This window comes from Coregonus clupeaformis, chromosome 34 (genome assembly GCF_020615455.1).
Source record: "Coregonus clupeaformis isolate EN_2021a chromosome 34, ASM2061545v1, whole genome shotgun sequence".
Classification (NCBI taxonomy): Eukaryota; Metazoa; Chordata; class Actinopteri; order Salmoniformes; family Salmonidae; genus Coregonus; species Coregonus clupeaformis.
In genome coordinates, this window is record NC_059225.1 from 5,284,605 (window position 1) to 5,301,561 (window position 16,957).

Here is a 16,957-nt window from a genome sequence, read left to right on the forward strand (position 1 = left end):
TTGACTTTTTTGTTGTTATTCTGTCTCTCACTGTTCAAATAAACCTACCATTAAAATTATAGACTGATCATGCCTTTGTCAGCGGGCAAATGTACAAAATCAGCAGGGGATCAAATACTTTTTTCCCTCACTGTATAGGAGGAGGGGCTTGTTGTAATGGCTGGAATGGAATAAATTGAAAGGTATCAAACATATGGAAACCCTACCTCTTTAAGGAATACCTGGAATAGTATAAAGTAATCCTTCTACCCCCCCATATAAAATAAAAATAAAAGTGGTTGTCCTACTGGCTATCATAAGTTGAATGCACCAATTTGTAAGTCGCTCTGGATAAGAGCCTCTGCTAAATGATGTAAATGTAATGTAAATGTTCCATAATTCCATTACAGCCATTACAGTGAGCCCCGTCCTGTGTTTAGACACTGCAAGTACAACGCAAACATTTTAAATAATACAATAGGCTACATCCGTTTAATTTCGTATGTATTCGTGAGTCTTCGTATGGGTTCGGAGCCATTAGAGGGGGCTGAGTCCGAGCCGCACTGTTCCCTTGGTTGCGTGTGACTAATCGAGTTTGCCAGTGAAGTAGGCTACATCCCACGGAATGTTCACCTGAGAGAGCGAAAGCACTGCAAAATTACAGGTGAGTCTTATTAGAAACGCATGTCACTGTTAGAATAGTTCACTAAGTGATTCATGTTACTTCCAATAAGTTACTTTGTCATATTTTGGGGGAGAAAAGACAACTTCTAAGAATGATCGACTTGTGACCATCTAGCACCAACTTTGCAATGAGTTATATATATAGTTCAAGCCCTGTTTGTTTATGGGTAGGCTAGTTTGTAAAAACAACTGTTGATACACGTCCAATGTGATGAACTTTACACACGGATAGTAATTTCGAAATGAGGTCGTTTCATTGAATTTTGGACCAAATTTACACTAACTGTGATTCTCCATTACCTGTAGACCGAGTCGTTTTGAGAAATGTGGTGCCATTAGAAGCGAAGGACGATTGCACCGTAACCTGATTAAAAACGGAAATTACAAATTCCCTGCTGAAGGAGCGTAGTTTACAAACTTAGAAAAGCCACTGGTGAAAAACCCACACATACAAAACGAAAAAAAGGAACATGGCAACGGGTGGATTTAAACCAAATGCTCAGACAGACTTTCTGGAGGAATGGAAGGCTAAACGGGAGAAAATGAGGGCAAAAATGCTCGGGGACATCGCTGCGGCCACCGGCGCGGGCACTGGTAGTATTGCCCCTGCCACTGCGTCCCTGGGGAGCCACAGCAACAAAAGTGAGATGCGCAATGCCACCTCGAGCACCGAACTTAACAACAACGGCAACCCGGACCGCGGGACATCATACCCTATGGCTCGCTCATCATCCTCCTCAGCCTTGAAGAGACCTGACGATGACCCACACCCGACACCAGCCGTCAGAGGAGCAGATACACCGGGGAGTAACCTGAAGAAGACACCGCAACCGGTGCCCTGCACCCCACAAGAGTCCAGCCCCACTGCATGCAATGACCATGGCAGTGACAAGGAGAGCCCCTCACCCAGTAAAGGCAAAGAGAAGAAGAACAGTGGTCCAAGCGCCAGGAAGGGGAAAGGACAGATAGAGAAGAGAAAGCTCAGGGAGAAGCGCAGATCAACAGGTGTTGTCAGCATGCCATCCACCGAGGTGAGTCCAACCTCTCTGGAACTTTCATTTGTTTACACATCATCGCCTAGTTATTAAGCATGACTCATGGTGTTGGATGAGACTGTTTAATCTCTACTGGCAACCTGTAGGCCTATGCCGCCCAAAAAGTTATGAAACCACTGGGGAAAAGACAGCTTAAAAGATGGACCTATCTGTCCCTTAGGTTGTGTCATTATCATTATGAAAACAAACATTTAATCTACCATATGGGTTGGATATTTGTGGCAAAATAAGAAGTCATCAAAACATTAATTCTTCTGACCTTCAAAACGCCCACATAAACATGTCTGTTCCAGTCGAGTGTTTATGAAGACCTTCTGTCTGGCACAGACATGAAAACAGTCTCCATGAGTGCTGAAAATGTGCGGAGAGAGCAGTATCATTGTTATTGCACTTAAATCATGTCACAGCCCGGTCGAGGTTCAGATTAAAGCGGGGACGCTGATGAAAGCATGACAACCACCAGTCCGCCACTCAATAATATGTCTGACCTGTTATTCTAAGAACTTCCACCATCAGGGAAATGATATGTATACAGTGCCTTCAGAAAGTATTCTCACCCCTTGACTTTTTCCACATTTTGTTGTGTTACAGCCTGAATTTAAAATTGATTAAATTGAGATTTTGTGTCACTGGCCTACACACAATACCCCATAATGTCAAAGTGGAATTATGTTTTTAGAAATGTTTATAAATTAATTAAAAATGAAAAGCTGAAATGTCTTGAGTCAACAAATATTCAACCCCTTTGTTATGGCAAGCCTAAATAAGGCAAAAAAATGTGCTTAACACATTAAGTTGCATGGACTCACTCTGTGTGCAATAATAGTGGTTAGCATTTTGAATGACTACCTCATCTCTGTACCCCACACATACAATTATTTGTAAGGTCTCTCAGTTGAGCAGTCAATTTCAAACACCGATTCAACCACGAAGACCAGGGAGGTTTTCCAATGCCTCGCAAAGAAGGGCACTTATTAGTAGATGGGTCAAAATAAAAAAGCAGACATTGAATATCCTTTTGAGCATGGTGAAGTTATTAATTCAAGTTTGGGTAGTGTATCAATACACCCAGTCACTACAAATATACAGGTGTCTTTCTTAACTCAGTTGCCGGAGAGGAAGGTAAGAACTCTGGGATTTCACCATGAGGCCAATGTTGACTTTAAAACTGTTAGAGTTTAATGGCTGTGATAGGAGAAAACTGAGGATGGATCAAACAAAGTTGTAGTTACTCCACAATACTAACCTAAATGACAGAGTGAAAAGAAGGAAGCCTGTACAGAATACAAATATGACAAAACATGCATCCTTTTTGCAATAAGGCACTAAAGTTCAATTGCAAAAAAATTTACTTTCATTCCTGAATACAAAGCATTATGTTTGGGCCAAATCCAACTCAACATATCACTGAGTACCACTCTTCATATTTTCAAGCATGGTGGTGGCTGCGTCATGTTATGGGTATGCTTGTCATCGGCAAGGACTCCAGAGGTTTATAGGATAAAAAGAAACGGAATAGAGCTAAGCACAGGCAAAATCCTAGAGGAAAACCTGGTTCTGTCTGCTTTCCGACAGACACTAGGAGACAAATGCACCTTTCAGCAGGACAATAACCTAAAACACAAGGCCAAATATACACTGGAGTTGCTTACCAAGATGACATTGAACGTTCCTGAGTGACCTAGTTACAGTTTTGACTTTAAATCAGCTTGAAAATCTATAGCGAGACTTGAAAATGGCTGTCTAGCAATGATCAACAACCAACTTGACAGAGCTTGAAGAATTTAAAAAAATAATAATGTGCAAATATTGTACTATCCAGGTGTGCAAAGCTCTTAGAGACTTACCCGGAAAGACTCACAGCTGTAATTGATGGCAAAGGTGATTCTAACTTGTTGATTCAGGGGTGTGAATACTTATGTAAATGAGATATTTCTGTATTTCATTGTCAATAAATTAGCAAACATTTAAAACAAGTTTTAATTTGTCATTATCAGTTATTGTGTGTGGATGGGTGAGAATTTTTTTGATTTAATCCGTTTTGAATTCAGGCTATAACACAACAATGTGGAATAGGTCAAGGGGTCTGAATACTTTCTGAAGGCACTGTATAATGGGCATGTTTTATGACTTTGACACTGGCTCAGTGCCTTGAAGCCACGGAGTGTAGTCTACATATTAGGGGCCTGGCTTTTCTGACAGCTTCCCAGAACCCAGAGCCAGAGCATGCTGCCCTCTGTGGAGTTTCACCTCAAATCAAATAAATCAAATGTATTGGTCACATACACATGGTTAGCAGATGTTATTGCGAGTGTAGCGAAATGCTGTAGCGAAATGCTTGTGCTTCTAGTTCCGACAGTGCAGCAACATCTAGCAAGTAATATCTAACAGTTCCACTACAAAAACCTAATACACACAAATCTAAGTAAAGGAATGGAATAATCAGTGGTATAGGCTAAGATGCAATAGATAGTATAGAATACAGTTTATACATATGAGACGGGTAATGCAAGATATGTAAACATTATTAAAGTGACTAGTGTTCCATTTATGAAAGTGGCCAGTGATTTTTAAGTCTGTATGTAGGCAGCAGCCTCTCTGTACTAGTGATGGCTGTTTAACAGTCTGATGGCCTTGAGATAGAAGCTGTTTTTCAGTCTCTCGGTCCCAGCTTTGATGCACCTGTACTTACCTCGCCTTCTGGATGATAGCGGGGTGAACAGGCAGTGGCTCGGGTGGTAGTTGTCCTTGATTATCTTTTTGGCCTTCCTGTGACATCGGGTGCTGTAGGTGTCCTGGAGGGCAGGTAGTTTGCCCCCGGTGATGCGTTGTGCAGACCACACTACCCTCTGGAGAGCCCTGCGGTTGTGGGCGGTGCAGGTGCCGTACCAGGCAGTAATACAGCCCAACAGGATGCTCTCAATTGTGCATCTGTAAAAGTTTGTGAGGGTTTTAGGTGACTGGCCAAATTTCTTCAGCCTCCTGAGGTTGAAGAGACGCTGTTGCGCCTTCTTCACCACACTGTCTGTGTGGGTGGACCATTTCAGTTTGTCAGTGACATGTACGCAGAGGAACTTTCCACCTTCTCCACTGCTGTCCCGTCGATGTGGATAGGGAGGTTGACCAGTGTCTCAGTTGGCTGGTGACAGCCTGTTATTAGGCGGTCGGCGGTGCCAGTCAAGGAGTTTGAGAAGCTGGTCAGAAGCCAAGCCGTAATGCTAGGTTTCAACCCCACAGATCATGCCAAACTATGTGTGATCATACCCCATGCAACAATATTTTCTGTGTTAATTGCATTGCATCTTTCCCATGGTAAATCTAAACCCTAACACCGCGATCACTGTATGATTTGGACCCTCTTCACACAAGGCCCCTTGTGTTATACATTTTGTTGAATAGGTACGCTGGGGCATAATCAGCCTGCTTGTTCTGTGGGGCGCAATAGCTGTTGAGGGGGTTTCAGAGCAATAGGGAACCCAATGGCACCATTCTCCCTATGTTGGGCTGATAATGGCTTCACGGTTAACCGAAGCAAACACTGTGGCTCTGCTGTGGAGTGTCAATCAGGACCACCTCCTGCATTCCAGGAAGGTGTCTCATTTCAGCCTCCCTGTCCGTCTCACCCTCTCTGACGGAGAATGGTATGTGTCTACTGGCTGTTGGAGACCTCTGACCCGCTTAACAAATGCTTACTGAACAACGGAATACTGCTTAAGTGATGTGTGTGTGAAGATAACCCTGTCTGAGTGTGTCTTGGGCGAGGTGAGTACTATCTCGCTCTCTCTCCTTTTCTCTCTCTTTAGGATGTTTGTGTTGTGTCAGTGGTCCGTTTCCTGTTGGCCTCACCGTGGCTTAGGCCTAATTTATGAGCCTCATTGTTTGGGGCCGTCCATGTTTTATGACCAGCAGTGTGTTATAAGGCTCTGCTTGGAGACTGAGTTGCTTTCACTCGGGAGTGTGAACTTTGTTTCATGTGGTGGACTGGATCTCTCTGATAAAGGCTGCTGCTGCTGTTGTGTCTGGAACACCCAGAGCCATTCGTCAGTAGCAACAGTGAACAGATTGTACGATAGGGCAGGCTACACATTGGTGCCAATTAGCACAGGGCAATTCCATGGTAACGGAAAACGCTGAGACTCACATTTTTCACTTTAAAATGTATACCAAACAAAAACCATTGATTTTCAAAGTTTAACAAACCATACAACTCTATGCACAAGGACTACTTTGAACAATTTCCACAGAAAATTTAGCAATAACACATTTACAGGAAGAACTGTGCAGATACAAAGTTTGGTAACAGAATAAAACTGAGGGAGATTTTACCGTAATTCTGTTAATAAACATTGCATCTGCACAGTGTTTCCAGTAAATGTTTATTTATTTATTTTCGGTGTAAATTGTTCGAAGTAGTCATTGTGCATAGAGTTGTATGGTTTGTTAAACTTTGAAATCAATGGTTTTTGCTTGGCATACATTTTAAAGTGAGTCTCAGCGTAATTCTGTTATCGTGGAATTGCCCCACACTGGTGATAGGTAGCCTAGCGATTTAAGAGCGCTGGTCCAGTAACCGAAAAGTCACTGGTTCAAATCCCAGAGCCGACTAGGTAAAAAAAAAACTGTAATTGGGCCCTTGAACAAGGCCCTCAACCCTAATTCTGCTAAATGACTGACTAAAATGTCAAATGTAAAAATGATAGGGCCACAGGGTATAGCCGAGGGGATTTCTCAGAGCTTCTTCCTGGTTGCTGTTGAATCACTTTTGTGTAGTGGGCTAAGAGGAGTGTGTGTGTTACCTGTACATGTTCATGCTGATATCTTTCACTCCACGGACAAAGCAATGTGATTATAACATTTATTTTCCTATGAGAAACTGCATCAACAAAGTGCTAATAAAGGGAAGGCCCATTGTTTGACAGTTGGCTTTGCCTCAAAATGTTTATGGCCCATTGGTAGATAATGCCAGGGCTCCAGCCTGATTGGTAGGCCTATCATGAACATTTTGAGCTCAAATGCCAGTTTTGTTTTGTGAGGCTACCACAAGGTAGCACAGTTTGTACCCACAGTTTCTAAAGATCCATCTGATCATATCTAGCTCTGGATATATGCACAACAGGGTCTCTCCAGGTGAGTGAGTTGAGTTTTATCTGAAAATGGAATTCAATTACACCATCTAAACATCCGTAAACCTTCTTGAGTGAAATACTGTCGTGTTGAAACCCAGGTTTTCTTTACCATCACTTGATATTGTTGTGAAGCAGCAAATCTGAGTATATGGGACGTGCTGAGACAGAGTTTTGCCATATAGCTACATTAACTCCCCCTTGGCCTGTACTGAAGCCCTGGGGAATGTAACGTTTGATATAGATGTGGTAAAGTGGCCTAGCTCATATTTCTATCACCCCTCTTGCTTTCAAAACAATACCTGGTCAAGCCAGTCTGACTCTCACAACCAGCAGCTGTGGCATTGTGGGATTGCACACACCTCACGGTACAACGCCTCTCCACCATGTGACCTACTTGTTGTGTGTATGTACTGACATGTATGTGTAACTGATAGATGCGCACACACACAATCCATGTTGTTTTTAAATGTATGTAAATTGTAAAGTATTTTGTCTGTAATATCTTTTTACATTATGTGTCAGACCCCAGTAAGACTAGCTGTCGGTGTTGGCGTCGGCTAATGGGGATCCTAATAAATCAAATCACACATCCTAGCGCGGGAGGCCTGTCGTGCTGCTACACTCTCTGCCTGTCCTCTGGGAGTTGTAAATGTTTTTGCTCCACTACTTCTGGACCTTATGCTGGGGCTGTGGTACTTTCTGTCATTCATCTGTGTTCTGGTTCCACCTCTGAATATACCTCTCTTCCTGCTGTTGTGCGATCATACATGATTCTGTTCTAAAGGCCTCCCACAGACTGTTTTCATTCTCTCCTTCTAATTGGCATGAAAGCAATGGCCAGGGAAAGTTTTGAGCATCAGTGTAATAGGGTGTTATTCAATTGTAAGGTAATTAGGTAAACCATAGGATGCTCGAAGAGGTACTCTTTAAAAAAATGTAAAGCTTTCTATACATCTGTTTGAAAGGAATGTAAGAATTAAAGCGCTATTGGGTGGAGCCTGTTTTACTCGCTCCTAAAACCTTTCCCAAACAAGGTCACATCATCACTGGAAATACCATAGGGATTGGATCATGGACTTGGGTAAGCAAGGAATTATTTGGGCAGGGTTTTGGGTTGTTGGTGGAACAAAAGGAATTTGTGAAGTTATGTTAAACTCTCTAATCCAAAGAGCGTTTTTTTAATACGCAGGCTCTTTTGCCAGTTATTTGAGTTTACAAGAACATTTGACAGGTTGACTAATTAGCAGGAGTTGTAGATTGTTTACGAGGAAATGTTCGCTTGGTTCCATGACATGGTTACCAGGTAGGCCCCTAATACAGATGGCACCCGACGGTCTCTCAGCACCTCATAAAACACCCCACTCCCCCTAATGGGCTGTGGCACAGGGTTTTGTGCATGTTTTCGGAACGTTGCGTAAACGACAGCTCTCATTAATGCGCCCTCTGACTAGGTGAGGCCCAGTGAATAGCCAGCCGTTCATTACCCTGTCAGGGGGAATCATATCACTTAATCAGACCAAGGGAATGTGATAGGTAAACTGGAGCCTTCACTATGAGAATACAGTAGTTCTTGCTTCTCCTCCAATGGCTCTCTGACTGACCTGGCCCCTGCTTACTCCCCACATCCTCTTGGCTTGTCACAGGTTAATGAGCTCACTTTCTGGCAAGGAATCCAGTTTTAACAACACATGATCACAGGAGTATGTATACATTTCAGCAGGCCTGACAAGAAAGTAGCCTGCCTAATTTGGAGTCATGTTCCAAATGTGTAGGTTTGTAGAGTGTTCTGTTCTAACCCTGGCCATAGATTTCTCTACTGTAATTGGGTCAGTGCTCTTTAGTTATGGGGTTATTTAGGAGCTCCACGTGGTAGATTATTATTTGGCAAGAAAGAATGCTCCCCTGCGCTGCCTCTCTCAGAGAATGCAAACCTGATTGCCCAGGGGCAATGGGCATTGGTGTCTGGAGCACGTGTCTGGTGAATGAGTAAGAACTCGCCCCCTCCCTTTAGTACAACAGAACCACACAGTCATGGTCCCAAATGGACAGTAGTACGCCGGACCCTATAAATCTACCTTTTACAGAGACGCCTGTTTGCACATTCTGTTTGCGTGAGAAATGACACGCTCCTCTGTCACTGCTTGGATGACGCAGTCGCTGTCTGAGTGGCCAATCATTAACTCACAATCAAAACCAGGAAGTGCAGCGAGATATGGGAGACTTGTTTGTTACTTAATATGGTGTTGTTGAGGTTAATGTCCTACTGTGTTGTGAAATGTGACTATGAATGATTGATCAACTGTTCTAAGAGTAAATCATACCGTGACTGATCTTCCCTCTTGGTGTGTTGTTGACTCATACTTTAAACTATTTGTTGAACACAAACAATTTGGTACTAATTCCCCACGAGGCACTTCATGATTTACCGTAAGACCTAGAGTAAAATGCCTATGTTTTGGAATTGTGTCACGGAACATGGAAGCTTTCTCCTTTGAACTAAATGGGGATTTAGTCTCCCCTCATTGAGGTTAACGCATTCATAATCCAGTACCAGATATGCAGACAGTGAGTTCCTTTTCATCTGTCTTACCTTTAGGCTTAATTTGTCCTTTTTCCATATCTTTTCCTGCCAATACCAGCCATCACGCTAACAGTATTAACATGAACTTTAGCATGTTATTGTAACTGAAATGTCCTGCCCTTGATATATCTACTAATAGTTTATGGTTTCACACGGATGCATGGGATAGTGGTTTTCATGCCTCCCCTTTGGAAACTGCCACTTAGCCCCCCACTGTGTTCTTGTGGAAGCTTGGGCTGCCACATTCAGCTGCTGCATGCAGAGAGCTCATAGAGAGATTCAGTGGATTGGGGTTTGTCTGCTGATCAGCTTGCTGATCTACAGTAGCTGTGGTGTGTGTGTGTGTGTTCCTGCATAAATGTAACTTGTTTGTTGGACATTCCTGTGTGCTTGGCAGCAGTGGGGGATTTGTGAGTCAGCTGTAATCAGGCCACTGCATGATTAGACATTCAGGAGAACTGTCTGTTTGGATTCATTACAGTAGAATATAATAGTATGCAGCTTTCTTTCTTTCTCTCTCTCTCTAAGCGTGGAAAGAGTTGTTTTGGTGTGTTTTTCTTGGTAAAACCTTTCACTTAATTTTTATGGATGAGCTCTTATATATGCTATGTTAGTGGCTCTAAAATAGAGTTGCAGAATGTTATTTTGGTACTGCACACACAACTAGAGATCCAGCACCACAACAGGCCAATGGGGTTCTCTCTCCTCCCATTATGTCACCATGGTTCCCTGTCAGACTTTGTCCCCCAGATAAACGTCAGCAGAAGTAGGTCACAGTATCAGACACAGCTGCATAACAATCGAGCTAACCAAGGTGATGAAAAATAAACATACAAATCATACGTCATAAAAGTCTTTGCTCTTTTCATTCTGCTTCAGCGTGTGGATAAGGGGGGGAGAGAGTCTTCTGGGTGTCATAGCAACACTTAGCTGAGTGTAGGACTACGGTTGGTGATCTACAGGTGGAGGCTGTCAGGAGTGTTTGGCATTCGACTGTGTGCTGCTGGGAGGACGGGGTGGGCTTAAGCCTAGCTCTCTGTCTTTAAAAACACATACATGCATACCTGAGGAGACTTAAGTTGATTTGTTGGGAGCCGGAGAAATGGGAGGAATTTCGTAATGCTTTGAAGAAATTGAATATTCTGACTTGACGTGTATGTTGTTTGCGTGGCTCATCTTTTTTGATTCATGGAAATTACAGCCAGCAGGCTCACATCAAAAGAGAAACCAAATGGAAAAGTGGTTCAGGAAAACAGCTTGAGAATGTAGCCGATAAACACTCTAAATCGAATTAAAATGTGGGTTCAAAGTGCCTGTGGATATAAAGCCTTGATCTTTAAGTTGTTGAACCAAACAAAGACGAAGGAATGTGCTTTAGAGGATAAAAGTAACTACATGCCATCCTACCCCTGGCTTTAAAGCTGGAACCTCAGTCTGTGTGTTTGTGTGTCAGTGTGTATGTCCTTCCCCTACTGATCCTGTTGTGGGTAGACGGAGGGCCCACTTACTTAAACACAGCTATGTGATGCGTTACTGGCACGCACCCCACAATGTCCACAACAGACCAGCGATTGGCTGCAACTGGCAGCATACCTACCTTCCGCCCATCCCATGTGACCCACGTATGTGTTCACAGGTGGCCGAGATAGGCTTTCAACCAACACCCCAACCTCTCACATCTTTCCACGCTTCCAGCAGGCCTCTGGGGGCTCTGGGATGCTGTCCAAATCCCAGTTGTTTTTATCTTTGTGCTGGAAGCTGGAAGCCCCAAAGAGTCTGTTGTGTGAATCATGCCAGCCATGTGCTAGGGACCGGAGGAAGGCTTGGTTTCCTCCCTGAGGCTGCTAGGAGGCACGAGGCACACAAGGCCCAAAGACAACAGAGACACGGAGCAGATCACCCGGATTAGTAGTCGGTCCACTTGCTCCTGGCCTGGCCCGCTTACACCCCTCAGTGCTTACATCCCTCATTGCTTACACCCCTCAGTGCCATCCCGTCTTAGAGAACGTTCTGTAACGCCCATGGCGGCGATTGACCCAGCCAAAGGTTCCATTCTTCTGCTATCAGAAGAGATTGCTTTGTATTGTACCCAGTGGCCGTAGGTGACAGGTTGGCATGAAAAGTAAACACGGTGCTCTAGAATCACATGGGCAGATACATCAACAAACCCTGTGTCAGTGTCCCCAACCCGGAGCTGAGGAATCTTGACAATGTGGACACGCCCTGTCAATGGGCACACTTTCCTCATCACACGTTCAATCAAAACAGAGCATCCACATAGCTACAGTATCTAGGGTCCTTCTGTTTCCTCAAGGCTGGTTTATTACACCACATTGCATGTGTCTTGGCATTTTACAAGCGAGTCAAGTGCATGGGAGGTGAGCCTCCATATATCACTGATAATCATAGCCATTATGAAGAGGTGTTGGCATGTATGGGATCTTTCCTCGACGTGAAAGCTCAGCGAAAAGCCGTTGTCCAAAACCACAGTGACCTGCCCACCATCGCTGTTCAAACTAAATAGAGTAGCACTTCTTTGGCCTCTTCAAACGTATTTGAAATGTATTTTCACAATAGGGGATTTCCATCAAATGACCCATGAGCTCCAACATGTTAAGTTCCTAGTAGCATATCAAATTGGGTGCCAAATGAAAGCGGTCTATATTTTGGGGAAATGAAGGCACAGATCATTTTTTAAAACCATTTTCCATCTTAGAAATGAGGCATAAGTAAAGGCTTTGATTTCTGAATAACAGATGGAAAAGGGCTCTTAGAAACCAGAAAAAGACTTAAAAGGTATCAGAAATACATAAAAAAAAACAATAATGTTGACGTAAAAGACCCCTGCCAAATAATATCAACACTTTTTTATATTTCGTTTTGGAGAAATTGTTAACCTTCTGTAAATGTAAGAAATATTACCTTGTAATTCCATTACCAAAAACCCAGGTATCTTTAAGATATTTTCTAATTTCTCTCCCTCATGACAAAGGGAGGATAATGAAAGTTCACAGAAGTAACAAGTAATGGTAGACCTACCAATTAGTTAGTGATTTAACTTTTAAACATTTTGTTTTCATTATTAAGTGATTAAAACGTGCAATTCCATTAGCAAATTGGTAATGCTAATGAGCGAAAGCGAACATAAACAAATTGCAAAGACGGGCAAATCCAGCTCATAAAGTTATACAAGCATAGCTAGTAGCTACCGAATGTCATTTTCGGTGAGTGTGGACATTTACAAGCGAACGTGAACGAGAGAAATTGAGCAAATGAACAACGTTGTGTTGCTTGTTTTTCTAAAGGAAGAGCAGCATGTGTACACGGAGCAGAGGGGAGAAGAACGGAGCAGAGAAAAAAAAACCTAGTAGGAAGGGAAAAAATAACTCATCCAGAGCTCTTTGACTTCTGGCAGAAAGCCATTCTAAGATATCAGATGGCAAATATTTTGTAGTGAATTGCATACAAGTGTAACTTCATCACCTCATGTGCACTGCACAACAGCGACGTGTCGATAGACCACTGCGCCACTCGGGAGTTACCTAAGGTACTGCATCGCAGTGCTAGCTATGCCACTAGAGATCGGGAGACCCATGGGGGCGGCGCACAATTGGCCTAGCGTCGTCCAGGCTAAGGCAGGGAATGGCCGGCAGGGATGTAGCTCAGTTGGTAGAGCATGGCGTTTGCAACGCCAGGGTTGTGGGTTCGATTCCTACGGGGGGCCAGTATAAAAAATAAAAATAATAATGTATGCACTCACTTAACTGTAAGTCGCTCTGGATAAGAGCGTCTGCTAAATGACAAAAAAAAAAAAAAGCTATTTACAAACAAACACGTGACTGGCTCAACTGTTCTGGGGAACTACGGTAAGCTTCATAATGTAAAATAATGTGATGGGTGAAATGAAGAACGCAATCTGCTTTATCTCCTAACGTATTGCGGTTGACTGCAAGTATTAACTTAAACAGTAGCTACAAATATTCAAATTGATTGAAAAACATCAAATAAATAGTATTGACAGTATAGAAAAACCATCCCGTGGCTTTTTCCAAATACCCCGGTATACGGTATACGACTCAAGTCTAGTACAGATCAGGGACCCATTATGTAATTCCTTTACCGGGTGTAAATCTACTTCACTTACTGTAGTTCAATAACCAAAATATTTTTCCCAAAACTCAAGGTGCCATGTTGCTGTTGTTTCTGCAGACATCTTTGAATCTTAATTCAAAGCAGAAATGTAAGAGGTTTTGGAAAACGTGTTTGCATAAAAACCTGAGGGAGATTGTACCCTAATTCCATTACAAAAATTTGCATCTGCACAGTTCTTCCACTAAATGTGTTTTTGTACAATTTTCAGTGGAAATTGTTAAAAGTAGCCCTTGTGCATAGTTTTATGGTTTGTTAAACTTTGAAATTAATGGTTTCTGGCATACATTTTTAAGTAAAAAAACTGAGTCAAAGCGTATTTCCGATATTGTGCAATTGCCCAGTAGCAAGCAATTCCACGGTGACAAAGGGTTATATTAAACAGCGACACTCAGAACGGCAATGTCATTCCAAACAGACAGAGCATATCAATGTCATTCCAAACAGACAGAGCATATCAATGTAATATCCTCCCTGTTTGTCTCTAGGAGTCTGTTCACACCTCCAATGTGGATCATCTACTCGCTTACATTGTAAAACTGTCCAGTGGTCAGATCAGTGCAATTAAATATGTCTGTTACTGCTCTATCCCCAGCGGCACTTATCTCTTGTTAGACGTTCTCCTTCTGCATACTGATAAGTATCAGTTTGGAACAGTTTTTTACCTCCTCTCTTTTAAAAGTACACTGTTGCATAATTAATGCAGGCTTAATTGGTTTTGCCAGTTTCCATCACCCCCTCATCACCTCTTATCTAAAACCCTGCACAAAAGTTTAAGTTGAAGAGCAAGAGTCTCTGAGAGATGGAGAATGCCTCTCTTTAATCTCCTGGGTGATGACTGCATTTTCAGAGAGAAGAAACCAAATGGTAATTTCCAGCAGGCTTGTTGCCTCCGCTCCTCTGTGGGTATGAACCTTTTGTCTGTGGAGCCCAGAGGCCTCTTAAAAGATGCACGGCCAATGAAACGCTCCACTCTGGTGTGACCGATGGGATTCTCATCCCCAAGACGCCCTCATTGATTTTGGACGCCTCGTCCGGGATTCCACCCGTCCCCTTTTCTACTCCCTTTTTCCATTTCTTATTCTTCCTCTCTTACGCTCGGCTTGCTGCCTTGATTTGATCCCTCGCATGGTATTTAGCCTGTGGATACACATGATTTATTTATGTTAGGCTGGTTCCACATTTTTGCATTCTTTCCTTTCTGGGGACTGGAGAGGATTGGAGAGGATTCTCCTCTCTGGCTTGTTTTGTGAAACTGCTCATTTGCATGGCAGTCCTCAAGTCTAGTCTGCCCAGACCGTGTTTGTTTGTGTCCAGTGTCCAGAGAGTCGGAGATGCACTGCTCCTCCTTTTGTGTGGCCCGGGCTCATGAGTAAACATGAGGTTTGGTTCTCTCTCTCTCTCTCTCTCTCTCTTTCTTTCTCTTTCTCTCTCTCTTGCTCTGTCACACTCCCCCCTCTTTCCTTTTCCCATGTGGGCCAGAGGTGAAAGCTAGATAACTGGATCCTTCCCCAGCAGGATGACGGGGCTGGTGTCGGCTGCTCCGTCTGTTCACAGCACTGGATTTATCTTCCTCAGCCTCAAAGGTCACACAATCAAGTGCAAATAGTCCACGGACCAGCATTAACTAGAGAGGGACAGGGAAATGAAATAAGAGGGAGAGAGAAAAAGGGAGAGGCGATAGAGAGGATGGTGTGCCTCCAGTCAACTCTCCTTTGACGTGAATGATACAAATTCAAACAGCATGCTTCTGGGTATATGGAATTTCACTTTCAAAGGAATGCACAGGAAGAAAGTCACCCAAATTCATACAGTGCAATGCTCTAAGGCATTAGCCACTTTTAATGGTTTAATATCAGACAGATGTTTCATGACAACCCCCCCCGTTGATATTTATATTGATTACTTGTGAGTCTTTAGTCATTTATCGACCTAACTTAGTTATATGCTTGTCGTTTAATGTAACGACAGGGAATTGTGTCAAAGCAGTATAACATAGAAGTGAATCATGGCTTCCTGTTTCTGATTCTCTTAAAATGTGTTAACAACTTGACATAGGGTTATAGTGGCCCGGAGGATATTCTCTCACAGAATAACTCAGCCTTCATTCTGTGAACGTTCTCCCAGTTTTCTGTTTTGCACAATCTAACCAGTATTCCTAGTGAGTATAATTCAGATACCACCAGGAGAACTATGATCTTCACAAGGGGAGCTTCCGAAAGCGCTGATCCCAACATTTTACGGGGACATTTCCAGCAATTGAGTTTGACTGCAGCAGCAGCTTTTTGATGTGGTTAGCACTACACGTGAAATTGAATTTCCTGTTTCCTGAGCTTTGCCGTTAGCCCCCCACGCTAACACAGCAGCCTTGGGAGGAAAAGCTATTTGCTCTGTGAACAACAGTCGTTTAAAATCACTCTCCATACAGTTCAGCTCTTGTACTGATGCCGTGTCTCGTGTTCTGTGTCATGTCTGCACATCTATAGTTCTCAGGTGAAAAGGGGAATAAGGAAATGCTGTTTTTGCCTGACTCAAACATGGACTTTCCCACAATTCCCAGTGATCCCATTGGCTGCTGCTTGGACCCCAGACAGTGCTCTCTATGACTCATGGTCTACTCTAGTCTGCCAATGCCCTAACACAATGGCCACTGTACACAAAGCCCCCTTTCTCAGAGGAATGCAAAACATGCCTTAACCGTTTCCGATACAGAATATTAGGAGATTGTGTTACTCGTTAGGAATGCCATGCAAGGTGCGCTTTATTTTCCCTGAATGTTACTTCCTAAACCACATATTGTCCCGAGCACAATGGTAAAACCACAGTAGGAGTGGTTTCTTATCAGTAAAACATATGGACGTTGAGGTGTCTTCTATCAGAGTGACTTTGCACTTTTCTCCAAATCCTCAAAATGAGGTTGTCACCACCATCAATCCACAGTAGGTGTTCTCTAACATAAAACCTAATTATTAGTATTATCGTTGGGCAAGTTTTAGTTTCCTGGAACCGGCAGTGTTGACAGAAGGTGAGTGATGGTTTCTGATGTTTCTCTTCACTGCTGAAGGTCAGGGGAAGGAATGTAAAGTATATGTCACATTAGACACTTTAGACAGATTGTGGTGGACATAGCAGCCCCAAAGCCCTGCAGCAGTCACATGCAGACTCAGGTTTTTCCTCATGTTTTAATCCCCACAGTCCCTCGCTCTCCTTTCTTCTTTGCTTCTCTCTCTCTCTCTCAACTTTTCCCGTTGCCTCTCTCTCTTTCTCTCTCTCTCGCTCTCAGATTCTCTCTCAACTTTTTTCTTTGTCCCTCTCTCTCTCTCTCTCTCGCTCTCTTTCTCTCTCGCTCTTGCTCTTAGATTCTCTCTCAACTTTTTCCTTTG

At 43.1% G+C, this 16,957-nt stretch overlaps 1 protein-coding gene across 2 annotated transcripts in view; it reads left to right on the top strand.

Moving 5' to 3' along the window:
- The first annotated feature begins 520 nt into the window (after window positions 1–520).
- LOC123482487 (PRKC apoptosis WT1 regulator protein-like) overlaps window positions 521–16,957 on the top strand; it is a 68,073-nt gene continuing 51,636 nt past the window's right edge. The window contains exons 1-2 of one of the 2 annotated variants that reach the window (XM_045210377.1): window positions 521–643; window positions 970–1,694. In XM_045210377.1, the coding sequence (XP_045066312.1) occupies window positions 1,134–1,694 (561 nt within the window). In that variant the 5' untranslated portion in view covers window positions 521–643; window positions 970–1,133. The remainder of the gene's footprint in view (window positions 644–969; window positions 1,695–16,957) is intronic. The other variant, XM_045210378.1, reaches the window with a different exon arrangement.